The following is a 26,898-nucleotide window of genomic DNA, read 5'->3' as shown; positions in this document are numbered from 1 at the left end:
TAATTATTTCAAATGTATAGCAAATATAGTTTGACAGAGCAGAAGAAGTGCATTAGCATTTAGAAAGGGTGGGGATTTTGAAACAGAGCTTACAAATAGTTGACAAGCTATCTTTTGCTTCCCATATTAATGCTGTTAGACTAGTTTCCGTTCACTTCAATGGATTACTTCATCCCAAATATATGTTCAAAATTTGCCCCAAATATATTTGGAGATTCAATATATAACTTCAATATCTCCAAGTTAATATCCGTGAATTGAATTCCTCCTGACACATGGAGAAGTGAAGTTTATTTAATCTGGATTCTTTTACAGATTGGTCAAAACTTCTGCTAAATAGACTAAGACCTCAGTTGAGATCAGTCTTAGAAGTGGTAAGAGTGAAGTCTGTGAAACCACAAGAAGGCAGTCCTAACTCACAAGTGTGTGGAGACACAAGGATTCCTGTGGCTCATTTGTTTTTACAGCTTGTGTTTATGCAGTAGTTTTTCTGTGCATTTGAGAAGATAGTGCTCTAAAAAGAGGAACAGTGTACCATACTTAGAGAAGCAAGTTTAGTCCAAGCAATACATAGTCTATTTTCAAAACTACTGGTCTTGTGCTCTTTCACTGCTAATGGCCTTTGGGTTTTGATGATTGTCTTTCTAGGAACCTACTAAGGATGACAGAGAACAAATAGTGTTGTGTGCCATGATTTAGATGATGGTTGCTGATTTTACTTAATTTCTTTTTTAATTACTCTGGTCTAATTTTTTTTAACACCCCCCCCCCCCGTTTTTGGTGTATATGAAGTTGTGGCTTTTAATGTTTTGGTCTGTAACAGCAATAAAGGTTGACTTTGTATGAACTGTTTAGGAAATATCAATGGAAAGTTTAGGTCAATGTAGTTCTATTTATGGCCATTCATCTACAGGAGGACTCACCATATCATTGTGATAGGAGCTAGCACGTTATAGATGATGGTAATATCAGCATAAATTCAAAGGAAAACCTGACAAAGACTTTCTGAAAGTTATTTGTGATATCCATTTTCTGGTGTTAAATCCAGATGTTTAAAATTAGATGGTGGTGTGAGTCACACTGTGACCGATGATAATTGAATTTTGGTTTATGTTTGCAAACTGCACTTATATCAGAGAATGAATTTTTAGGCTGATCAGTTTTATAAACATTTCTTACATTCAGTCATCTCTTTAACTTAATTACTTTGGGTTAACCAGTTACCAACATTGACTTTTCTATGTTTTAAACATCTGTGGTATAAAAATGGTTTTCTCTAAGGCGATTATTAATTTGATTTGGTTGTGAGGAATCACAGTGGTTAGTTAGAGTAACAGAATAACTTCAGGTGTTTGTTCCAAAATGTGCTCTTGCCTGCAGCTTCTTTTTTCAGGATACAGTTGCTCGGTGTGGTGTTTGAGGTGTGGATATTTTTTTTTTTTTGTTATTTTAATTTTTTTTATTAAGATGGCAGAGAAAATACATAGTTAAGCTTAGTGCTGAATTTCTACATGTGTTTATATAACAGTCATAAAGTTATTTGATAGTTATATATTAAACAGAGTGACTAATATATGCCAAGTGCTGTTTGATTTTCTACCTTTTCTCACATTAGTGTTCTATGCAGTATTGTTTTGTTCTGGTAGGTTTTATATGGTTTTATATGCTTTTTTTTCCTGTTGTTTGGGTGATCTTTATTTGGTTTTGGTGTTGAAATTTTGCTTTGTGCTTTTGCTAACTAGAATATAATCTAAGGACATTACTTACACATCAGGAATAAATGAAGATGTTATTCTAGACCTTAAAGGCCAGTCTTGTGCTGTCAGCATGGGCTGGCTCCCAGGGCATGGAAAGCCAGGGGCTCTGGGTGACAGCATTGCAGGCTATGGCCTCTCCAAGGGGAGCAGCCCAAAGGGGCTGGCATGGGATGGGCAGAGCTGGGTGCTGGTAACAGGGTCATCAGCAGCCTCAGGCACAGCAAAAGATGAGCCAGGCTCAGGGGATGCCAGGGGCAGCTGTGGGATGAGTGGGTTCATGGTGTGCTGGAAGAACTGGCTGAAGGTCAGGGCTTAAGGGGTTTTTTTTTTTTTAGTGAATGGGACTACATCTGGCTGGTGTCATCACTGGTGTTCCTCAGGGTTCAGTTCTAGAGCCAGCTCTGTTCTATACATTATCAGTGCTCTGGAGGAAGCAGGTGAATGAACAATTAGTGCAAGTTTGCTGATGATACCAAACTGGGAGGTGCTGGTGACTCTTTTGAGGAATGAGAGGCCCTACATAGGGATCTGGATAGGTTAGAGCCTTGGGCAATGTTTAATTGGATAAAATTTACCAAGTGAAAAATGCTGGATTCTGCATAATGCTGGGCACAAGTATAAACTGGCAGAGGAGGAGTTGGAGAGCAGCCCTGCAGAAAAAGATCTGGGATGATGGTCAGCATCAGGCTGAATGGGAATCAGCAGGATGCCAATGCAGCCAAGAGGGCAAACCCCATCCTGGAGTGCATCAAACACAACACCACCATCTGCTCAAACTGGTGATTACCCCACTTTATTCAGCATTGCTGTGGCCTCACCTGGAGTGCTGTGTGCAGTTCTGGGCCCCACAATGGTGTGAAAGTCCTTGAATGCACCCAGAGGAGGGCAACAAAACTGGTGATAGAGGTCGAAGGAATGTCCTGACAAGAGTGGCTGAGGACTTTGGGTTTGTCTAGTTTGGGGAGGAGGAGGCTGAAGAGTGACCTCATTGCTCTCCATCTGAAAAGGGGAAGTGGAGAGGAAGATGCTGATCTCTTCTTCCTGGGATGTACTGACAGGACAGATGAGAATGGCTCACAGCTACACAGTAACACTCAATTTATTATTTGTTGGTGCTTGCTTTTTTTGGTTTCATTTTTTATTAGAACCATTATAAGGCAATAACCATAAGGCAACCGAAATAACTTACTAAGGAATTATTTCTATAAAATATAATGTACAATAAAATCAGAAACTATATAAAGAGCAAAATGTACTCATTTCAGTTGTTTGTATTTCCTTCATTTGTTTCCTGAACAGAAGCCAAGGAAGCAGAATATTACTGCTATTTTGTTGTATTTTATCGTTGTTTTCACCTCATACTGTTCTTCTTCTATCCATGGCTTCTCCAGTGGATGGTCTTCAAACTTGACATACACTGGACAAGCATGTAGTAGAAGCAATGCTAGAAATATGTTTGCATATGTTGTCCTTGAAAGAGCCACTCTTGTTTCTGAGGTGGACCTTGCTATTGAACTTCAATTTTCTCCTTCACCATCTCCAGCTCCATGTTTCTCCTGTTCATTTCTGCAGGATGGTTTGGTTTCACTGGCCAGGTTTTAGTCTTCACTCTAGCCTGTTGCTGAGTCATCTCAAAGTGCATAAAGGGCTTAAATTTGCTGTAACTTGGTGAAAGACTTCTGGGGCAGGTGTTCATAGTGTTGTATAACATAATGTTGTACAACTATTTTCATTTTCCTGCCTTATTTCCAAAGAATAGTATGTTCCAGTTATTTATATGCAAAAGGATAACTAAATACCAGAGCCCAGGAGAGGTGGTACTGTGGTTCCCCAGCCCATGCATTTACTACAAGTTTGTGTTTGCTCTTGACAGAAAGGCTTTGAGTAATAAATTTTTCTTTGCCATTTCCTATCTGTTGGTTTTGATATCTCTCCCCACTAAGTGTACAGACTTTTCTGAAATTTTAAATGCATGCTTTTGTATTTGAGAGCTGGGAAGCCTAGTTTGGATTTGTTGATTCCATTTTGTACCATAGTTCCATATTTCAGAGCTGGGTGTGGGGACACACAGCAATGACATGGGTAAGTCCCTATATTAATTTGTGTCGTAGTGATCATGCAGTCAGAAAATGCTTGTCAAACACAAGTTATACTTTACTGTTACTTTTAATTTCATGCTGTTGAGATTTTTGAAAGGGTAAGGAAAACATATATTGGGAGCCTCTTTTTAAATTCATCATTGCAGCAGTTACTGATCTGTCTACTCAAATGTTCTGTTTTACTTCAGCGGGTACTGTTATTTGAAAGGTTTATTTCTATGTGTTTTTGTAATTTTGAAAGAATCAGTGAGGTCATCAGGAGAGGCCACTTCTGAGAGACAGTGGTTTCACACAAATGTGGATTGAATATTAGGCAGGGAGAAGAGGCTTCCAAAACTGATAATGGGTATACAGCTACTGTCATAGCAGATTAAGTGGCTAGTTAATTTTCATAGCTCATCTCTAGCATTTCAAAAGAAGGGTTGTATCTCCTAACATAATTATGGCCAGAGATGCAAATTAAGTAATTTTATACATTTTTTATTTTTTTTTTTGCCATTGCTCCAATTAAAGACCAGTTTGTACTTTCTTGTGAATGTTATTAATGTGTTTTTTTCCTCCCGTGGGGCTCACTGAAGATAGACAATTGATTTTTGTTGCTTTTCTACCTTTTTTTTTTTTTGTTTTCCTTACAAGAGATGCTGCACAGCTTTCCTTTTTCCAAGGCACAGAATATAGATATTTGTCTTAACTGTTTAGGACCTTTGAGATTTACCAGAGGAAGGCAAGTGTACACAAATACTTGCTGAAATGAATCTTGTAATATGATCTTGTTATCTTCTGAATCTTGTAATATTTATCTGTTTTGTTTTAGTTTTCACCTCCCTCCCCCCCCCCCCCCCCTCCTGTTTTTGCTTTTGTAAGTTCTTTTTCTTGTACATGTCAAACAGCCCTGGTCTATGAAGGTTTTATTCTTGAAATTTGCCTACCATTTCCTTCGTGGCAGATTGAAAGTATGGGGCTCAGGTGGTGACCTGAGTTCCTCTAATCCATCTCCTGGACACTGTTGGAGACTGCTTTGGTTTCCCCTGCCTGACATCTTTCATGTGATGTGTCAGGCCTGGGAAGATGGGATCCTTGGAGTTTGCCCTGTTGAGTGCAGTTTGCTCTTTTCAGCATGCAGATTAAGATGCTTCAAGGTTGCTCTGAAGATACACTGTGCAAGGCTTATAAATGGGTAGGAAAAGTGGTATTTAACTCTTCCTTGAGGCCATTTGTGCACTGCAGATTGAAGCCACTACTAAAGACTTAAGTCAAAACTCACCAGCATAAGTCAAGTCAGAATTGGGTTTGAAGAAAAACAGACATGAGGGAGCTGAGAATGGACTGTGGGGGTATATAAAATGCTAAAACACAAATTTCTGATTATTTGAAATTGTGGTTTCAGCCAGGTACACTGGCATGATCAATAATCACAGCAGAATGTTTATGGTTAACCATGTGTTAAGATGCAGCGTGGAGGAGAACTTTCATTTAGTGTTTGTGCGTGCTCTGATACCTTGCTGTTCAAAGGAAACCTGTAGAATTTGTTTTTCCCTATACAACAAAAGATCATTCACATCATGTTAGTTTGTATGAAGTTGGAATTCCTAAACAATAGTTTTACATTTGATAGACTTCCTTTTTAACTCAAGTACTAATAGTTTTCAGTAGAGAAATGAAAACAGTTCTAGATGTTGAAGTTATCAAGTAGGGGGATCACACATTTGAGCATTTATGGCTTTGTCGTCTCAAGTAACAGATATAATTTAAAAGCAGAAATGCTTTTTTCTAGTTCAGTGGAAAGTAACAGTGTAACTGAAACAAAGTGGTGAGCTGCTACTGATCTGTTATTGCAATCAGCTACTTCTGTCACATTTTATGTGAAGAAGAAAGGGGGATAAACTGAAACTAGCACATAAAATATTGTTTTAACAGTGCTGCTGGCTAGATTTGTAAATGGAAATAATAAATCCTAATACAGCATTGAGGCTAATACTGAAGAATTCCCACTAGCTTATATTATTTACAGCTGTTCTAAAGTTTTATTTCTTTTATTTATGTCTCTTTTCAGAGGGGTTGGCCCTGAGATGGTGCTCATAGTTAGCTAATCTTAAGCTAATGAATCTCAGTCTTAGCCAAATTTTACAGTAATGACAGAAAAAAAAGTTATTATAAAATCAAATAATATTGCATTATAATCTGCTGGAAGATAAAAAACTTTAATAAAATATTGAAATTAAATAATATGAACTGATTGTTTTAAAATGCTCTTGAATAACTGCAAATAAGTGGAAAGGAGTGAAAAAGGGTTGGATATGTTTTTATATTAATTATTCCCAAAGCATCCTTGGTAATACAGGAGTAGAAATTGTTAGCATTTCAACTCGTATGAAAAAAAGACATACATTTTCTGTAGCTCAGATTAAACGTTATGGTGAAAGCCAAACCATTCCATGACTCTGACTGCAGTGATGATTGAAGTCACTTCCAAAATGATAGAAGTTTAAAGGGGTCTTTAAAGGTCTTCTAGTCCATCCTTCTTGCCCTGGGATCTTCCATGAGATCATGTTGGTCATTGAACAGTTCATGTGATTGAGCATTCTTTGCTCAACCTCTTCCAGTATCTCACCACCCTTATGATGAAAGTTTCTTCCCTAGATCCAATCTAAATCTAACCTCTCTCAGTTTTCATCTGTTGCCCTTGGTTCTGTCATGACAGGCCTTGATCTCTCTTTCTTTTAAGTCCCCTTTATATAATGAATGGCTGCAATAAGGTGTCTCTGGAGCATTCTCTTCTCTGGAAGAGAGCAACCCCAAGTGTCTCAGCCTTTATTGAAAGGTGTTCTGGTCCTCAGTTCATTTTTGTGGCCCTTCTTTGGACTTGCTCCAAAAGGTCCTTGACTTTCTTGTCCTGAGCATCCCAGAACTGCATGCAGTTCTCCATGTGTGGCTTGTGAGAGCACATTGAAGGAGGATGATTCCTTCCCATGATGTGCTGGCCACATCTTGAAATCTTGTGTGAACATGTGACTATATGTTTGTATGAACACAAGCACAAAAATTTTCTTTTTAAATGTTCCTGAAGAGATACCTGGCTTCAAAGCACAGGCTTCATAGTTGTGGTAGCAAATCACTGTATTCAAGCTTACAAACTTTGCCGAGATCAGAGCGCAAAGCTGCTGTTTTGAAAAACTATTGTGGTTGTCTCCATTCCAATGTATCTATTTCTCCTTCTGAATTGTACATTGACAGAATAATTTTTACTTTATCTGTGTGTTTTATACGTAAAAAATTATGTTTTGTGGTGGTTAAGAGCCATTTGGCAACTAACCTTGACATGTGCTCACTCAATAATCTGTGGGTGGGACTGGAGAGAGTAACAGAACAGTAAAGGTGGAAAAACCTCATGCGTTGTGATAAATACAGTTCAATAGGTAAAGCAAAAGCCATGCACACAAGCAAAGTAAGGAGTTATTTTACTGTTTCCCAGATGTTCAGTCATCCCCTTTGTCATGCATAGTGGTGATTTGGGAAGACAGACACCATCACTCCAAGTATCCATCCCTTCCTCCGCTTTCCCTTGGCATTATCAGTTGAGTATGATACCGTATTGTATGGTATATCCCTTAGGTTGGTTGGGATCATCTGTCCCTGCTGTGTCCCCTCCCAGTTCCTTGGGCACCCCCAGCCCTCCCTGGTGGGATGGGGTGAGGAGCAGAAAAGGCCCTGATGCTGTATGTAAGCACTTGTAAGCACTGCTCAGCAGTAACAAAACGTCCCTGTGTTATCAACACTGCTTCCAGCACGAGTCCAAAGCATAGATCATACTAGCTATTTTGTGAAGAAAATTATGACAGATGAAACCAATATATGTAACATATGTGTATTATTCCATTTTTTGCATCATCTTCAATAAAAAAAAATAAAAATAAGACAGAGAAAAAGGTATAGTGCTTGCTGCTATATTAGTACTTTGCATTCTGGCCTATCTGAATTCCTCTTCCTTGGAAACTGATTTCTAGATCTATAGCTGGTGCTGACAATAATGGTATACTGTAGTAACATTCCCTGTGGGAATACCTTGCCTAGTTCCTGTGAAAGGGTGTCTTTTATTCCCTCATAGATTGACAGTTGTAGTCCAGTTCTAAACAATGAATTTACCAGAATGTTCATCCTTTCTGTTTATGGAGTATGGACTTATAAATGATGAAAGAAGTACATACATACAATGTCCTAAGCATCTCAGCCTAGGATGTGTTGCAGAGTTTGTACCCCATTTCTCAGGTTCAGTCATTTAGGTCTTCCTGATGTTTCAATCTTTCACTACACAGAGTGTAAATAATGATTTTGTTTCATCTTTTAATACCACAAATATACACTTCTGAGCCATGGGTCTTTTTAACCAGGAAATATTGCTTCCAGAATTGACCCTTCAGAAGCATCTCTAGAAGAACAGCAAGTTGCTGTTTGTCCCTGTGCTGGTTTCATACTTCTCTTTCTCTTCTCATCATGTTTTCTTTTCTTTTAGCTTAAATTATTTTTTTGCATGTTATGCTCTATTGCTTGTTTTACTGCAGCCAGGATAAATCAGAGCTATATTGTTTGCTTATCTCAGAAATGCATGCTATTATTAAAAATATGAAATAGAACTGGCACAGGTGACTTTTGGGAAACTCATGTTGCATTTAATTGAATTTTCCATTTGCTTAAAGGTTGTTCATTATCTTTGCTTGACAATTTATTTTAAGTGTTGTACCGTATTGAAATGCAACTAATAGACTTTTCATGAATCACTACTAACCTATATGAAATTCTTAAATGCAAATGTTACTTTTTGTCTACTGCACAATTCTAGACAGCAAGTGTTTAAAAAGGTGGGCTAAAAGATTACTTTGGTCAGTTCTCCTCCAAACTTGCCTGCTGAAATGCTTTCCTAACTTTATGTTCACTTTTTACTTATGTGAATTTTTAACTCCCCAAAAGGGACTAGGAGTCAGGATCAGTAATCACTTTGTGGCACAACATCATTGTCCAGGCATTGGATGGTGTATTCCATTTAAATATGTTAGGGTGAATATATCTAGCCTGAATGAAATATTAATGTTCATGTATATTTCCTTTGTCTTTCAGAACAATGGGTCACTTGCTTGGTGCCAGAATCATAAACAGTGTTCAAAGGTAAGTCCTGTTTTTTCCTCATTTGTGTTATCTCTCTGCTTTCAGTCTCTTGTCTGTAGATTGTACTTTTCTTCTTAGCCTGTTTTCAGAAGTGTCTGTTTATATTTTATTTGGAAACCTCCACCTGTAATAAAATATCAAAAATTAAAACCAAGTGATTTACTCTTTCAGGATAAAGGAATCATGTTGAAATCATATCAAGCGTAGTTAAACCAACATAATTCTGTCATTTTAAGAAAGTTTACACTGGCTAGAAACTGGTGTCTCATTTGTGTTTTTTTTTCAGTATTTTTGGTCAGAAGAGAATAAAACTGTCGTTAACTTAAAACTTTTCCTCCAACAGCACTGGGGTATTTCAACATTTCATTCGGTTTGGGTATTTAATTTTTATCTTGAACCTGAGTTTCTTTGAAAACATTCTTGACAAAAATCCCAGTGGTTCTACTGATGCCTCTTTCCCATTCTAGCACTTAAACCATGAAAGCCTAAAGGGGAAGTGAGCTGTCAACTGATTGTCCTGTTCAGGGGTCTTTCTATGGTGCTTGGATGGAAGCAGCAACGATTTAGGAGCTTTAGTGGGTCAAGTGGAATTGCACATTTGTTGCTGACTGTTCATGAACATCATGGAAGCTGCATTCATTGGAAGTTTGCCTAAGCATCCTAAAAATATATTTCTACAATAATTTTGACGTCAATATTTGTTCTTTATTCATGAAGGTTGTGCTGAAAATGGAATTAAATCTAAGTAGCATTGTTCTGTACTGTTTCAATATTGCAGTTGATGTTAAATGCTGATGCTAACCCTTGCTTTTAACGCATGTTGATTTCTTGTATACATTTAAAGAATGAGATTGCACATTTGCTGATCTAGCTGCTGTTGAAATAAACGGGATTGGAAATAGGCAAATTTTTCACTGTTCTGTTACAGGTAAATAAAACTAAGTTGATTGCTTTTATCGGTATTAAAATCCAGGGTATGGTAGTGTCAATATAAGAAAAGAATGGAACATTTCCTATTAGCTATGCCACACTGCTAAGGATTTCACTTCTGCAGTGAAATTTTATTGTTCTTAAAATTCTTCTTGAAAACCCCAAACAGATGTGCAAAGGATGTATTTCATGATAACCGAATTGCCTTTGGAGGAAAGCATGAAGGCCTTGTTCCACAGTGATCGTGTTCCAATTTTTTTTAAATTTAGTTGTGAAGGCTGCTGTGGTAAGTAATCTGAAAGGTTTTCCAATGGTTTGTGTCTGCCCAACAAAGATGTAATCATACTAGAAAAGTAGTCCAGGTTTCAAAGCAGGGCAAAGGTTATAGGAATATCTAAGTCACCCCCACCCCAAGTTTATCAAGTCCACATAAGGTGTATATAAGCTGACATGAATTTTAACTTAAAATTTAATCAGTATCTTGAAACCAGTGTAAGCAAACTACAAATTTGTATTGTATTGTATTACAAAACAATTATAGTTTAAAATTACTTAACATGTGCTTTGCAGTCATCTTACCTTGTTTTTCATTCTTTCTTAGGAAGATAATATATTTTCCTTAAGAAAGCAGCTTTGGCATGTTTAGAAAATAAATAAATATAAGCTTGGCCAAATTGTTAGCAGAGCTGAACTTAAGCATAATGTTGTCTTTTCAGGATAGCTTTGATTTTTTTTGTGTGTTTAGCAATGCAAAGTTAAACAATTGCTTTAGCTGACTGAAATTTTCAAAGTGATACAGAGAACTCTGTTAGCCTTTTAAAATGCAAATTCCTTTCACTGCTTCTCAGCAGGGTGGAGGAGGTTTATATGAGTATGACAGGTAGTGGAGGATTCCACAGGGAGTGTTGTGGTGCTCAACCTTACTCCAACCAACATGAAATGCTCTGTTGGAGATTCAAAAATTGGGGGCAGCCCTGGCTGCAGTGACCATGAGATTGTGGAATTCAGTATTGGGCAAGAAGGAGGCAGGGCAGCAAGCAAGATAGTGAGCATGGACTTGAGAGCAAGCTTTAGCCTCTTTAGAGGTCTTCTTGGAAGAATCCTATGGGAACAGAACCTGTGGGGAACAGGGGTCCTGGAGAGCTAGTTGATCTTAAGGATCACTTCTGCAAGGCTCAAGAGCAATGCATCCTGGTGAGCAAGAAATTGAGCAAAGTGGGCAAGAGACCTGTGTCGATAAAGAAATCGTTTCATTTCTCCAATGTAAATAGGAAATAAACAGGAGATGGAAGCAGGGTCAGACCACTTGGAATGAATATAGAGAGGTGTCAGAGTGAGTAGAAATGAGGCAAGGAAGGCAAAGACACATCTGGATTAATGGAATGGGGACTGTGGTAACAGAGGACAAGGAGAAGGCAGTTGCTGAACGCCTTCCTTGCAGCAGTCTTCACTGACAAGACCAGCCTTCAGGAATCTCTGACACAGGAGACCGGGGTAAAGGAGTGTTGTAAGGAAGACTTTCCCTTGGTCAGGGAGGATCAGGTTAGAGAACACCTTGGCATCCACGAGTCCATGGGCTCTGATGGGATGCATCCACAAGTGCTGAGAGACCTGGTGAACACCATAAGTAGGCCAACCACGATCATGTTTGAAAGGTTGTGGCAATCAGGGGAGGTGCCGGAGGACTAGAAGAAAACAAATGTCACCCCAGCTTTCAAAAGAGGTGAGAAGGAAGACCTAGGAAACTTATCAACTAGTCAGCCTCACCTCAATCCCCGGAAAGGTGGTGGAGCGCCTCACTCTGAAAGCCATCTCTGTCCACATGGATGACAAGTAGATTATCAGGAGTAGTCCTTGACGGACCTGATTGCCTTCTACAGTGAAACAACTTACCTGGGTGGATGGGGAAACGCAGTGGATATTGTCTACCTCAATTTCAGCAAAGCTTTAGACACTTTCTTGCAATATCCTCATAAACAAACTCAGGAAGGAAAGACTGGATGGATTGAGAACTGACTGACTGGCATATTGCAGAGGGATGTAATTGCACAGGGTATGGCTGGGGCCTGTCACTTGTATCCCCTGGGATTTAACACTAGTATTGCTTCTCTTGTTCATCGGTGACTTGGATGAAGGGCAGACGCCTCCTCAGCAGGTTTAGTGAGGGCACAAAGCTGGGAGGAGTGGCCAATAGCCCAGAGTGCTGTGCAGCCCTTCAGAAGGACCTCAGCAGGGTGGAGAGATGGGCAGGGAAGAACTGCCTGAAATTCAGCAAAGGCAAATGCAGAATCCTGCAGAGGGAAAGAACAGCCCCCTGCACCAGTACAGGGTGGGGCTGACCTGGAAAGCAGCTCTGTGGAGAAGGACCTGGGGGTGCTGGTGGACAACAAGCTGTCCATGAGCCAGCAGTATGTCCTGGGGGCCAAGAAGCAGATGAGGTCCCCCCTCTGTCTCTCTGAAGGAGGGGTGGTAAGAGGATGGAGCCATGTTCTTCTCAGTGGTGCCAAGGATAAGAAGCAATGGGCAGAAACTGAAACGCAGGAAGTTCCACCTGAACATGAGCAAGATCTCCTTTCCTGTGCAGGTCACTGAGCACTGGAACAGGTTGCCCTGAGAGGTTGTGGAGCCTCCCTTATTGAAAATATTTAAGAACTTTATGGACTCAATCCTGTCCAATGTGCTCTGGGATGGCCCTGCTGGAGAAGGGAGCTTGGACCAGCTGACCCACTGTGGTCCCAGCCTCACCCATTCTGTGATTCTGTTAAATATCTCAGATGACTGTGAGCAAAAAAATGTTTACCAATTATTTTAAACTAAGTTTTATTTAGTAAGATCTCTGCAGAAGTGATTTTTCATCTGTTTTTCAAGATGAAGCTCAGGAGAGCTCTTGAATGCTTGGCCTGTTTTGACATGTAATTTCAATATGTTAAAATACTTTGTTATAATTAGGACAACTATAGGATTATAAAATAAATAGTCATTTTTGGTTGCAATAGTTTCTAATCGATTACCATCATGTATTCCTCCTTGTCTATTAGCACAGCACTGAAGCAGGCTGAGGGCTTTCATTTTTTGATTCTTGACAAGTGACGGGTTGGCTTCCACTGTTGAGATAAAATTGGCATTGTGGTTGATGAAGTTTGAGAACTTCTCTGGAAAAAGATTTGAAACCAAAATTTCTTTGTCTAACTTCATTCATAGATCATTGTTTTGTTTTAATTTAGTCTTATTGAGTTGTAGGTGATTCCCTTCTAAGAGGACAGAGGGCCCAATATGCCAGTCAGGCCCAGCCCATCGGAAGATCTGGGGCCTGGGTGGGGATGTTATCCAGAAACTTCCTGATCTGGAGTAGTCCTGAGACTACTACTTATTACTGATTTTCCACATAGGGGATGATGAAGTGGCAACAAGTAGTCAAAGGATGATGAAAAAGGGCTTCAGGGCCTTGGAATGTTTGGTAACAAAATCTGAGGCGCAAGTTATGATTTCCTCTGTACTTCCAGTTGAAGACAGCAACATTGGAAGAAACAGATGGGCTGAGTGTATTACTGCATGGCTCTGTGGCTTTTGGTATCACCACCAAAACTTTGGGTTTTTTTGACAATGGAATGGTCTATGCTGCACCAGGCATGCTTGTACCAGTAAGGACTCACCTGCCTCAGGGAGGAGAATTGCTCCTTGGGAGCCAGAAGGGCCTATTTAATTGACAGAGCTTTAAACTAGTTGTGATAGGGGAGGGGGACAATACCAGGTTTGTGCCTGGCAAGGTATGGAATAAGAAGTGAAGGTTAGGGGGACAGCATGCAAGAGGACCCTCTGCCAGTGACTCTGAAATGTGCTGGCCACATTAGAATGCACTTGCAGTGTCACGGAGACAAGCCAGGGATTCTTAATGTAACACAAACCACCAGAAACACACCAGAGAATTATCTCAAAGGAATTAAGAGCTATTTCTTTAGGAAGGCAACAAGGCTGGCAGGCCAGCTGAGGTGCCTTTACACCAGTGCATGCAGTGTGGGCAGCAGACAGGAGGAGTTGGAAGCCGCTGTGCTGGTAGAAAGCTATGACTCTGTTGCCACTTCAGGACAAGGGGAATGGATTCATACTGTGTTTGTGTACAAGCATTTCACATATACTCTTCAGTTCTCCACATTGACATCCTCATCAGGATTGATACTACATGGTATAGAATTGTTTGTGTACTGAGGTTCAATTCAGATTTGGTCTTGGTAATGAAAGTTAAAATATAGCATTTATTTTCTTTTACTTTGCCAGTAGATGGCTGGCAGCCTGTCAGACTTGCTGAGTAATGCAAAGGTGGACTCATAAACAACAGCATGAGGAAACAGAACTGCAGCGTGGAGAGACTAAAAAAGAAAATGGGCTGGGTTGAGCTGGGCTCAGTATTTCTAAACACAGTTGTTGGGCCAGCACCTGGATCTCAGTCAGCTCTACTCATTCCTAGACACCACAGGAGTAAAAAGATTATCTGGGGAGAGAACCAAACAGACACTCCCTTCTTTTTTCTTCATACATGACTACATAAAACCCTAGTTCCTGTTGCCAACAGCTGGTTCAGCAGAGGAGTTGAAAATAGAACCTATGCAGAGGTTATTGTGTGGTTGGGGAAGACAGTTAACTAGATCCATCAGTTTCCAGTTTTTTCTTATGCATCTGGCCTAAAGTCTTCCATCACAGCCAACTGTTTGGCAAAATATTGCAAAAAATATATTAATGCATGTCATCTTCAGACTGTCTTTAAATAATATTTTGACATGGGTTATGCCTGTAGGCAGACAAATACAACCTGCTTTGGGCTTATTCCTCCTTTTTCCCTCCAACTAATCGTATTTGTTATGATATATCAAACTCTGAGTTACCTAAGTGATGATTTAAAGGCATTATGAGGTACGAGTTATATACAGGATGAAGTATTGTCTGTAATGTATAGGTTTATCTAAAACATAATTCAATTTATTTCTAACACAGTTAGCTTTGCTATGATTCCATGTACATAATTCATTAATACTGGATCCATTTGTTTTCTGTAAGTAGAAATGTATAGAAAAAATTAGTCTATTTTTAGATTAAATGGCTGCTGCTAGGGGGTGAAGAGTAGAGTAGGTCAGTTTTTAAGATAGTGTTGGTTGAGTGCAGTATCTAAACCAGAATGCCTAGTGCTGCTATTGAAAAATATTCACTCACACTTTTTGATAGAGACTTGTTTATAACTTGTTAAAATGATAGATCTTAGAATATTTTTTCTTCTTTTTTAAAGAGAGATTTTATAATTGAAATTCAAATAATAAAATCTGGATGGATTCTACCTCTTTCTGCAAGCGTAATTGTCAGTGAAATCATGGAGAAATTCTGAGAGTTATGTGTTTAGTGCTGAGAGAGGAAAAATTCTGCCCAGATGTGGTTATTAGATTTTTGTTTTCTGGACCTAAGCTTATACATTTTTACTTGCAATTCCCAATGTTCATGAGGATAGAAAATGCTATTATGGTTTTTATTCTATGTACAGATATTATCTGGCAGTTTCATTATGTTGCTTCTGAAAATGAAATGCAGTTTATTTTGTGGGTTCAGGAGAAATACAGAAGACATGCACATTTTTTCATGACTTTTTTTTCTTATGTATCTCTGACTGCACACAGTTGAAAGGTTGGTTTCATGTGTCATGTTTACTTTGATAACTTTTTCATTATGCGATCCACTTAGAATCATATAATAGTTTGGGTTGGAAGGGATCTTAAAAGGTCATCCAGTCCAATCCCCCTGCAATGAGCAGGGTCATCTTCAATTGGATCAGGTTGCTCACAGTCCCATCCAACCTGACCTTGAATGTTTCCAGGGATGGGGCATCTCCCAAACCCTGGGTAACCTGTTCTAGTATGTCACCACGTTTGTCATAAAAGATGTTTTCCCTATAGCTAGTCTAAATTTGCCCTCTTTTGATTTAAAACTGGTACTCCTTTTCCTGTTCAACAGGTGCTGCTAAAAATTAAATTCTGACTTTTCTCATAAGCCCTCCTTAAGTATTGAAGGGTTGCAATAAAGTCTTCCCAAAGCCCTCTCTTCTCTTGAAGGCTGAACAACTTCAACTCTCGCAGCTCTTCCTGGAAGAGGTGTTTCTACCATTTGATAATTTTAATGGCCCGCCTCTGACCCAGCTCTAACAGGGGCATGTGTTTCCTGTGCTGAGGAGCCCAGCACTGGAAGCAGCACACTAGGTGGGTGCTCACTGGAGCAGATTGGAGGGACAGAATCACCTCCCTCAATCTGTTGATGACACTGCATTTGATGCAGCCCAGGATGCAGTTAGTGCAATTGCATGCTGTGGTCTCATATCCAGCTTTTCACCCGCCAGTACCCTTAAATCCTTCTCCACAGGGAAGCTCTCAATCCCTTAATCCCCCAGCCTGGATTGTCTCACCTAGGTCAGCACTTTGCACTGGGTCTTGTTGCTCCTCATAAAATTCCCATGGGCCCATGTTTTCAGCTGTCCAATGCCTTCTGGATAGCATCCTGTCCTTCAAGCATGTCAGTCACACCACACAGCTTGGTGTCATCTTCAGAGGGTCTTGCTTAGGGCCCCCTCAGTTCTGCTATGCCACTGATGGTGGTAATAAGCCATACTGATGCCCACTGGTCTGGTGACCTCAAGGAAACACCACCCTTTGGATGAGACCAGTCAACCACTTTCTCTTCTGCCAAAGAGTCCAAAGATCAAATCCATCTCTAATTTAGAGGGGTGCTGTGGGAGACCCTGTTAAAGGCCTGGTTAAACCAAGCCATACCATATATCTCAAATGACCTCCCTATCCTCTGTATGCCTTAGTATAGCTTCTAGAAGAATCTGTTCTGTGATTTCCCAGATCAGAGATGAGGCTGACAGGCTGGTCATTCCCAGAGTCCTTCTTTCTACCTTTTTCAAAAATGGGTTCAATGTTTCCCATTTTCCAGCCACCTGGATCTTCATCTGTCTGCTGTGACTTTTCATATATTATGGTAACTACATCAGTCAATTCCCTTAGGTCTCTGGGGTACATCTCATCAGGTCCCATAAGCCATGCATGTTCCATTTCCTCAGGTGGTTACGGACCTGATCTTTGCTTACAAGTGGAGTGAGTTTGCTCCTCCAGTCCCTCTCTTGCAGCCCATCCACTCAGGAGGTGTGAAGAGAAAAAGTTGCCTACGAAGTTTGAGAGGAAAAATGTTGAATACTTCAGCCTTCTCCCTAACCCTGTTTGGCCATGTCCTTATATTCTTACCAGGATAGGTGTCCATACCTCCGCTGCTGTGCATTTCCTTCTTGCCCTTTACCTTGACCAGGAGGTCTCCACTCATTTATGCAGGTCTCTTGCCTTCCTTTCTTGATTTTTTACACTTGGCAGTTGAGAGTTCTTGTGTTTTATAAAACACGTCCTTAAATATCTGCTAGCTCTTTTCTAGTCCCTTGTCCTTTAGAGCTGTTTGCCAGGGCATCCTGTTGACTAACATCTTGAAGAGCTGGAAGCTTACTTTCCTAATATTTAGGGTCCTGACCTTATTCTTTGCCTGACCCACATCCCTCAGGACTGCAAATTTCACAAGTGCATGAATGTTGCATCCCAAGCTGCCTCCAACTTTGATATCACTGATTAACTCACTATGTTAAAGCATTGCAATAGCCATTAAATTTACTGATCAATCTTTCCCACTATATGTGGATTTAAGAGCTATTTGGTGTGTGAAATACTATCAAAACCTGGCCTAAGAGAATAATCTGCAAGGCTGACTCATGTACTTAAAGAGTAACAGCTTTGTGCTGGAGGTTTGCTTTTTTTTGTAAATGGCAGTAAACTGTTTTATGTTGTGTTTTGAATTCTTTCACTGACTTGACTTTTGCTGTTGGATTTAAATTTCACATCTTTGCATAATTCCTGGGTTGGGGCTTTGTGCCTCTCCTTAACTTACCCTGTGAAAATTTTTATGTGGTTTTTTTGGCTCTTTCTCTCCACTAGTGTCACAATGTTCTGCGTGCCCATCCATCTGTTTCTTAAAAAGTCTATCAAAGAATCAGTGAATTGTTGAGGTTGGAAGGAAAACCCTATCATGTCTTCTAATGAAGGGTCAACTAGAGCAGGTTGTCCAGAACCATATCCAGTTGGATTTCGAGTATCTCCATATGCAAAGACCCCAACCTCTCTTGGCAGCCTATTTCAGTGTTTGACTCCCTGTGCAGTAAAAGAGTTTTTGTATTTCTTGTTTTTTGATTCTTGCCTATGGCCTCTTGTTTAGTCCATAGGCATGACTAAGAAGAGCCTGGCTGCCCCTTTTTCATTGCATCCCAATGGATATTATAAACAGTAAGATCCTTCTGAACCTGTTCTCCAGGCTCATGAGTCCCAGATATCTGTACTTCTCTGTATATGGCAGATGGTCCAGCCCCTTAATGGAATTCTTGGCCGAATGTATTCTTCTCTTCTACTTATGCTTTCTAAGCCCAAATTGACTCATGCCTTCTGCCATTTACAAAGCTCCTGTCCTTAAAATCTCTTGCATTCTAGTGGCCATTCTTGCTAAATTGGATGTAAATGCACAGCTTTTGCTGTTCCTTCTCCATTTTTCCAGTTTGTTTTTACAGTGTGAGCTCCACAGTTCCAAGGCTGATCTTCTCAAGTACTTGAAAGTGCTGAGCATATAACAGGTGCTTCCCTATAAAAACAACAGTTAGATTGCTGCTGAGAGTAACATGAAAGGGCAGACTCCGGCATTGATGCTGGCTTAGTGAAAAATGTATTTTAGCCCTAAGGTTGGGAGTGAGGGGGAAAGGCATTTCAAGAGAATTTTTGAAGTAGACATAATTTATTTTTTTTTACAGCTCCTTACACAAGGTTTTCTTTTTGTAGGCAGCTGAAAGTCAAGATACCAGCAGGCATAATTTAGAGCTGCATGTGCCGTGGCATTTACAAGGACTGGAGATAAATGGGGATCATCATAACGCACTGTGAATTGCAATACAACTTTCTTGTTCCCAGTGGCCACGGCAGTGGTCCTGATTGATTGATTCTGCGAGAAGGCTGAAAGGCTATTTTTTGAGTTTTCAGAACTAAGGGGAAAATGTGAAAATAAAAATAAACAATTTACAAATTGTGCAGCTAAATAAACATACTGCTTGACTGTGTCAAAAATACTGTTTACCTTCTTTTTAGAATAATATACACTACTGAATTAGGTATTGAAGCAATTGTTTCAGGCTTCCAGCTGTGCTCTTTCCAGATATAATGCAGGTGGAAAGATGAGTTAATAGTTTAAACAATTAGAGATTTGGTGCAGTCTTCCATCTGTCAAAGCCCACTGAAATGAAAGCTCACAGTTTTAATTTGTGTCTCCAGCATCTAACTCAGTCTGAAATGGTGTCAACGATTTGCCCTGCCCACAGTAGTGTTATTCTTATGTTAAGCATTCTGTGCACACATGCTGAGAGACTTCTATCAAACATATTAGTGTGCATTTGAGAGATCATTAGCCTGAAGTAGCTGAAACATTCCAGGTTTCTTAACCAGGAATCTCACATCTCTGCTGGAAAGTGTAATGAGCCACTGTTATTTACACAATAAAGCTAGAGCAGGATAGGGATAGCTTTGTAAAGTTTAGCAGGAATAGTGGTGCTGTGATTTAAGTGGCACCCATAAAAGGGTGAGATGATGAATGTTTTGTGTTTTTTGTCTAAAAAGATGGAATAAATACAATTTTTTCTTGATCTGCTAGACAGATTGTTTTTCTCTCATTTAGTAAAAGGTGAGGTAAAACAATTTAATAGAATCAGCGTTCATAAGACGATCAGATTATTCTTCTGCTAAATAGATAAGTCATGAGAATATAAGAAATAAGACAGATGTGATACTTATTGTTTGCATTCTTATGGATTATTTGATTTTGTTATATGCATCTATAAAAAGGTTGGGGGAACTGAGAGAACCATAGTGGTTAGATGATTAAAGCTGTACTAGCTAATAAGTAGGGTAACTGAAGTTTCTGGATATTTGTGTTCGGGGAAGTAGAATAAAGAGCTTTGTGATTCAGTGTTTATGTTTATATGAAAGCATTAGTGTATAAATGTGTTGTAATTACAGGAATCTCTTTGTTCCTAAGGGCTTTAAGGAATGACAGATAAACAGAATTGAAATTCAAACAATATTTGCAGTGCTCTGTAATACTCTGATGTATTGTTCTATATTTGTAAATATCAAGTTTTATTTTTTGGGGTATTGAAAAAAAACAGTTGTGTTAGAACATGAAATGAGTGAACATGAAGTAAGTTCATATTCTTTACAGTTGCTGTATTAGATCATGTCAGTCATCCTTCTGGTCTAGTACTTGTATTACCAGCTGGATTCTCAACAGGCAAGTAAACTTGTAAGTCCGGAGTACCTTACTGCTAGAAAAAAACCTTACTTTAGCCCTATTATTTATTTTTGTGTGTTTCTGTGCAGCCTAAAGGATATATCTTTTTCAGAGCACTTGTTTTGGCTTCTCACCTTTTGCCGCTTACTGTTTTGTGCACCTTAAATTTTTTTGCCTTGGAAAAGCAGACCTTATAACTTTATGGAAGGTGTTTTTCTTGGGCTTCACTCTGAATGATGTTTCTGATAACTTTCTATCTCTTGTAAAAATGGCTGGAATCAAGTTGCTTTCTTTTTTCCCATGTTAAAAAAATTATTATGACTGCCAGAGCCCTTATGAGGGATAGGGAGGAAAAGATCAGATTGGTTTTATGCCCCTGTAGCCCAGGCTTTTGTTAATGCAGAATTCTGCTGAGATTCTCGTTGATCTTCAGCATGGGTTTACAGCAAAGTTTGGTTCTTTTGGAGCTTGCTCTTTTGGCCAGTTGTATCTGTTTTAAGGAGGTAATCAAGTCTGTTCACTGTGCTGTTTGAAATTTGAATTTGTGATTACTGAGCAAACTGAGCCAGTGCTGAGCATAACCAGGTGAAGATTAAGTATCTCTCTTTCACAGAGAAAGGACACAAAATTTTCATTAATGACTGAATTGTGCCAACACTGGCTTTGAGGGTAATAGCACAGCAGTCTCAACTCTGTTCCCAGAAAAGCAAGTGCTGGCTTTAGACTTTAAATCGACATACACTGTGGTATATTGAGATGTACACTCCAGCTAAAGGGAGAACTGGGGGGGGGGGGCTCACATATAAACACAACAGATATTATTGAAGCTGGCATGGTGAAACACTAAATGCTTCTTTAACTTAGCTTTATCTGCTTCAGTGAACACTCTTCAAAATCCAAGGATGTTCAGACTGCAGAATCCCTTATTTAGAGGTATTTGAGCACAAAAATAACCCCTTACTAGAAACTTTTGAAATACCAATGCAGCTATGCAATCTAATCAACTGTAAATTTTTGTCATTTAAAAAGCAGTTGATTAAGTAACATCTAGCAGAAGGGTGATTATCATTGGAGCAACACTGGTCAGAGTAAAGACAGATGTTACTACTGACACTAAGGAGAATTAGCAGTACATCTTCTTGAAAACAAGCAACAGATTTATCGACCAAAATCTTCAGTTTTACTAGGTCTCTCACCACTCATCTTGCTCAAAGCTTGTACATATATTTTTCTCATCTTTCAAGAACTTTGCATGCTATATGCAGAGGGAAATATGTGATTTGAAAGTGTATTTGAGATTTTGATTTCCCAAATACAGTCTTAGTTCCCAAAGCTCGGCTGCCGGAATTACTGTTAGGAAAATTTAATAGCTCAAATAAGTCAGAGAATCTGTACAAAATTTATAAATTTGTAGTTGAGATGAGAATCTTATTACATTACATTTCATTAACCTAATTAATTTGTAGTGCAAAACAGGCTGTAATAGTCTGTTTAAATGTATGGTCCTTTTTTCCTCTTGTGGGAGACAGTTGCAGAGTTAGGTCAAATACAGCTCTAGTTAAGTGACAAAGACAAAATGTACTTTCATTGACCTTCAATGTAGTAATAAAAAATGTTCAAGCCACTGGAAAGGGACATATGTCTGTCTCTTAACTGTGAATTTAAAAAGAGTTTTGCTTGACTAGACCCAGACTTCAAAACCCACTGTAGTAAGGAATACTGACTTTCAACAAGCTTGATACCCATCTGTAAGTTAAGATTGGGCTTTTTCAAGTGACCTCCCTTGGAGTTTCTCCATTACTCTAATATTGAAGGAGATATAAAAGTGTGCTTAGGTAGATGGAGTTACTGTGCTGAGAGGGAGGCAACTGTCTTTGAGGCAGACAGGCAGGGATGTGAGTGCCCTTTTCTCTACACATTCATTGAAGTGTAAGGAAAGCATTAAGCTGAAAGTGGGAGCTATGACTGTTTTCTAGTTTTGAGTGCCTGCAAAGAATTGGGAAGCTGTCTGAGCACAGAAGCATAGTCTGTCCTTAAACAGAACTTGCAAGTTTTATTTTGTAATGCTTAACTGTGATATTTAATCAGACACTAAAGAGTTAATTGACATTTAGCACTGTATATTAGAATAACTCTCTATGCACAACTGAGAAAAATGCTTCTGAAAGGGTGCAGTGTTAAAGAGCGGGTTTTGTGCTATGAATTTTAAGTAGATCTCCTTATTGAGTTTCCTTAAAAAGTTCTGCTTAAAGTCAATTTGGAGTATAGTCTGAGGTTAACTGGTCAGAAAGGTAACTGGTTTTCACAGTTCTTCCATAATATACACATCTACTATATGTATTAAAAGCACTCATTCTGATCTTAGTAATTTAAAATACTTTTAGCTATTTCAATAGCCTGAGGAATTTAAGTTCAGAGTGGAAGCATATAACTGTACAGATAGAAGTGGCACTATGGAGATAGTAACAGGAAAATATTCGGGCCTTTTTTCTGTTACCATAAACTTTCTGAAGTCTGCAATGGTTCTAAAGGCTACTTCCTGAAGTACTTCCTGTAAACTAATTTGCAATTGGTTTGCTCCCTCATTTTAAACAAGTGAACAGTTACGTAGGATGTAAAGTGACAGAGAAATTCATAGTCGTATTTATAGAATGTTGACATATGCATTTAATCCATGTGGAAGATGTGAAGCAGTATTTTGTGTTCAATGTAAAGAGTTGCCCATGCAGGAATGCCACCAAAATCCACTACACTGAAACAGAAGAATATACGGATAACTATTCAGCCTTGTACTGTTTTGATACTGGTGTATGTGTGTGCAAAATGGATTTCTTGTTTCAGGTAAGTGCTTTCAGCTTATGCATTTAGATACTAGAGGATTGCTGTAATTAAATATGTAAAGGATTTTTTTTTCCTTTGGAGTGTGAACTGAGTAATGAACAAAGATTTTTTTCCCCCAATATATCTAAAGTTTGTTTGCTTTGAGTTGTAAAACCCATGGGTTGCAACAAATGTCAGTTTTCAGTCTCTGTCTTTGAATAAAGAATACAGCTGACTATATTTATTTTTCTCATGACGTGATATTGTTATATCCAAAATCCATTTAATTTCAATAGCCACAATAAATCAGGACATGAACAGGAAAAGAAAACTGAGTTATGGCACTTGGGATTTGAACTGCACCCTCCAAAAACAGTAGGAATTTTCCAGAGCTAGGAATGAAGTATCAAATTTTAAAGTGGTTTCATATTAGGAATGAAATATTTTCATTTTTTTCAACGTGAAACATTTAGCTGCACTGTTACTCACTGAACTTTGAGCACCTTCAAGAGGGAAATAGACTACATTTTGTTTTACATAAATATGACCACCGTTAACCCTAGTAAACAGCAAAATATTGGTTAAACAGTAGTTACGACTTTATAATTTTTTTCCAAATTTTGTCCACTTAAATCAGGCTTTAGCATTACATGGATTCTCATGTGCTGCGTTTTGTAAATCTGGAATCCTTTCAGTTTGGCCTGAGAACACAATGCAGAGCACCAAACGCATCCCTGGCCTGGTCCATGCAGGGAGGAGAACTAACCACGCTTGCTTGCAAAAATGCTCATGGGAGGTATGGTCAGACCCAGCAGGCAGAGCTCTTGGTTCTGGACCATACTGTTGAGTGATGTCTGAGGATATCATTATTCACTCACCAGGAGGCAGGTCTAGAGCTCCTAAAGGGCCAGGAGCAAGGAAAGGAATTGCAGTTTCTTGGGTCCGATTTTTGAAATGTTAGGATTTCTATCTGTAAACAAGCACTGGAACAACAGAGCTGATGAGTGACTATTTAAATCAATGAAGACACTACCAAACCTGTCTTTGCCACCTTGGAAGATCATTGGCTCAGCAAATATTTCTTAAAAAAACAGTGTTTTTTTCAACATAGTTCCACTGGATATCTATTCTACTCATATTATTCAGTGTTCCATTTTCCTTTCCTATTTATCATTGGAGGTATCGGCATGACAAAAGTATTGGGTTTCTTTAGGGTTCAGTTGTTCCTGCTGTACAATTTCTTCATCCAAAGTCATGTTTCACCTTGTGCCAAATACAACTCCTGTATAATTGTAACCTTTGTTTTTTGTGGGGCCAAGATATAGAAAGTAATTCCTTTTTAATTGCTTGTGTTCTTCAAAAGATGAATTAAATATTTTTGTTTCATAACTGAATATTTTAAAATTAATCTATAGTTAAATAACACATTTGAATAACAAATGAGATTTTTTAAAAGAATATATTTATTTGGTAGCTTTCTTGCCTTATTTTTCCTTTTAATTTCTAACCCTCCCATAAAATAAACTGAAACCAGGAAAACTAAACTGGTGTAGCTTTATTGTTGTTAATAATAGTGGTGCAAAAAAATCACATGTACTTCATTAGAAGTAATATCCATCTCTACGGGAAGTCATCAGATTTTTGTGTTTTCTAAGTTTCATAAGTGTTTGAAAGTATTGCAGATTGAGGGCTTTAATTCCTTAAATGGCAAGTAAGTAGGTCATCATCATCATCTCCAGGGAAAGGCTTATTTGTCCTCATTATTCCTGGGGTCCAACATTATGCAAATTTATGTTATAATACACTTGAAAGAAGTTATTGTAAGGAAGTGGGTGTATCTGTAGGTGGTACTTTAAAGATTTTTATCCTGACAACATTAACAGCAAAATAGATTTGCAAACACTGTTCATATACATGAATGTTTTTAATCACTAATAGAGGAAGATTGAATTAATTAGAAATCGTGCTTTTCTTCCCCCTTTTTGCTGGTTCTACAGGAGAAAGATTGTCAGGCGTAATACTGATCTAAAAGGGTTGCTGACTTGTATGGGGCACTTAATGGCTATTTAAACTTCTACTTTTGGCAGATTAAATAAAAATGTTAAAAGACACTCATGGTACTCTGTTAGAAAAAAAGCAAGGACACAGCAGGGTGGTGAAAGAGCAATGAACAGGCAGCATAGTACTGTAGGCAGGTCACATACTTGCATCTTTACCAAAAAATCTCAGGGATCATTCCTGCCCTGCCAGCAGGATCCTAGTGGAGGCTTTTTACACCTCTGCCGTCTGCCTACCACACCTTCCTCTTCTTAGAGAAATGAGTTGTGGTTTTAATTGTCTAGCTCTTATTAAAAAACAAAAAAGGAAAAATTATTCACCATGGAATTGAAGAAAGAAAGAAAGAAAGAAAGAAAGAAAGAGCCATATTGTAATAATTTGAAAGTTTTTTACCCCCAGAGTGTGTATGTGGCAAGTGTGTTTTATGTTTGCATAGAAACTCTCCTGATGGATCACTTAGATTGGGGTGACATTTTAAGTGCATTGCAGTTTGTTGTTTTTTTTTTTTTTCCCCCTGGGGAAACACTGAAAAACCTCAATATAGTTGTACTTTTTATTTTAGTTTTATGAAATAGTGAATTTCAGGAAAATCTCTTGAGTATGTTTTATTATGCTGTCATGGAAAGCTAGTGCATTTTTTCTTTATTGCTAACATTTGTTGGGTGATGACAGGTTATCGAACAGTACAGAGCTGTTTAACACCTTGGAAGAAGACAATAAAGAAACTGGTGACACTTGCTTAACAAGAAGCACAGTGTGTTTTGGGAAATCTGTCAGTGAGAAGACAGGCCTGTAAAGATGTCAGGCCTATTTTGACCTTTCCGCCTCTTGTTTGTATTCTGCTGTTTTAGCTTTGCAAATGACTCCACATTTGGTACTTGAATTGAAAGTAGGCATCACATAACAAGGAAAGGACATGGATAAGTTTCAGAAATGGAAAAGATGGATACCCAGAAAATGATTGTGCATTTTGTTCATGGCTCCACAATACTATTAAAGGAAAGAATTGTTTTTTTAAAATTTAAATGGATTATATATGTAGTTATTTTGGGGTGGTCTGTCAAAGTGGTAGATGTTGCATTAAATCCAACTACTACTGAAGCATGGTACTGTGTGCCTACAGTAATCTGAGCTCCTCTGTAATGATCTATGACATTCACTTTGCATGCTCAGTGCTATATTTTATCCAGCATTTGGATAGCATGATATTTTGACCTTGTCTGATTGGTGATCTCATTTTCTGTGAATGTTGCAAGAACAGTAAACAAAGCCTGGAAGAATTGTCAAGCTGACAAGTTGTATTGCTCTGTATCTTTTCAAGACAAAGCCACAGAAATTTATGTGTCTTGACACCTTTGTCTCTTCTGTTAAGAAAGCCTTAACTAACTTCGCCTTGGTTCTATAGTCCACCATCTAAAAATGCCACATCTTATATAGGCTTTTAAGGAGAGACCTCAGAGAGATGGGATAAGTTAGGGAAAAACAGCAGCAGCTAAATTGTGGAAGGAATTCCAAAACTAGCAAGAGTGCCTCATAAGAAGAGTATGTGAAACATTTAAATGACACTTCTGTATTAGAATTTTTAAATAGCTATGTGTAAAAGTATTTTACAAATATGTTGAGTAGGAGAATATTTTTTTCCATGAATCCCACAGCCATTTACAAATTTCAGTGATTTC

At 38.6% G+C, this 26,898-nt stretch overlaps 1 protein-coding gene across 2 annotated transcripts in view; it reads left to right on the top strand.

Annotated features, from left to right (window-relative positions):
* ANOS1 (anosmin 1) overlaps positions 1–26,898 on the top strand; it is a 126,697-nt gene that overhangs the window by 15,599 nt on the left and 84,200 nt on the right. For both annotated transcript variants that reach the window (XM_062515102.1, XM_062515101.1), the window contains exon 2: positions 8,969–9,016. In XM_062515102.1, coding sequence (XP_062371086.1) covers positions 8,969–9,016 — 48 coding nt within the window. The remainder of the gene's footprint in view (positions 1–8,968; positions 9,017–26,898) is intronic.

This window comes from Cinclus cinclus, chromosome 2 (genome assembly GCF_963662255.1).
Source record: "Cinclus cinclus chromosome 2, bCinCin1.1, whole genome shotgun sequence".
Lineage (NCBI taxonomy): Eukaryota > Metazoa > Chordata > Aves > Passeriformes > Cinclidae > Cinclus > Cinclus cinclus.
Note: the sequence above shows the minus strand (reverse complement) of the source record. Positions and strands in the feature narration are given on the sequence as shown.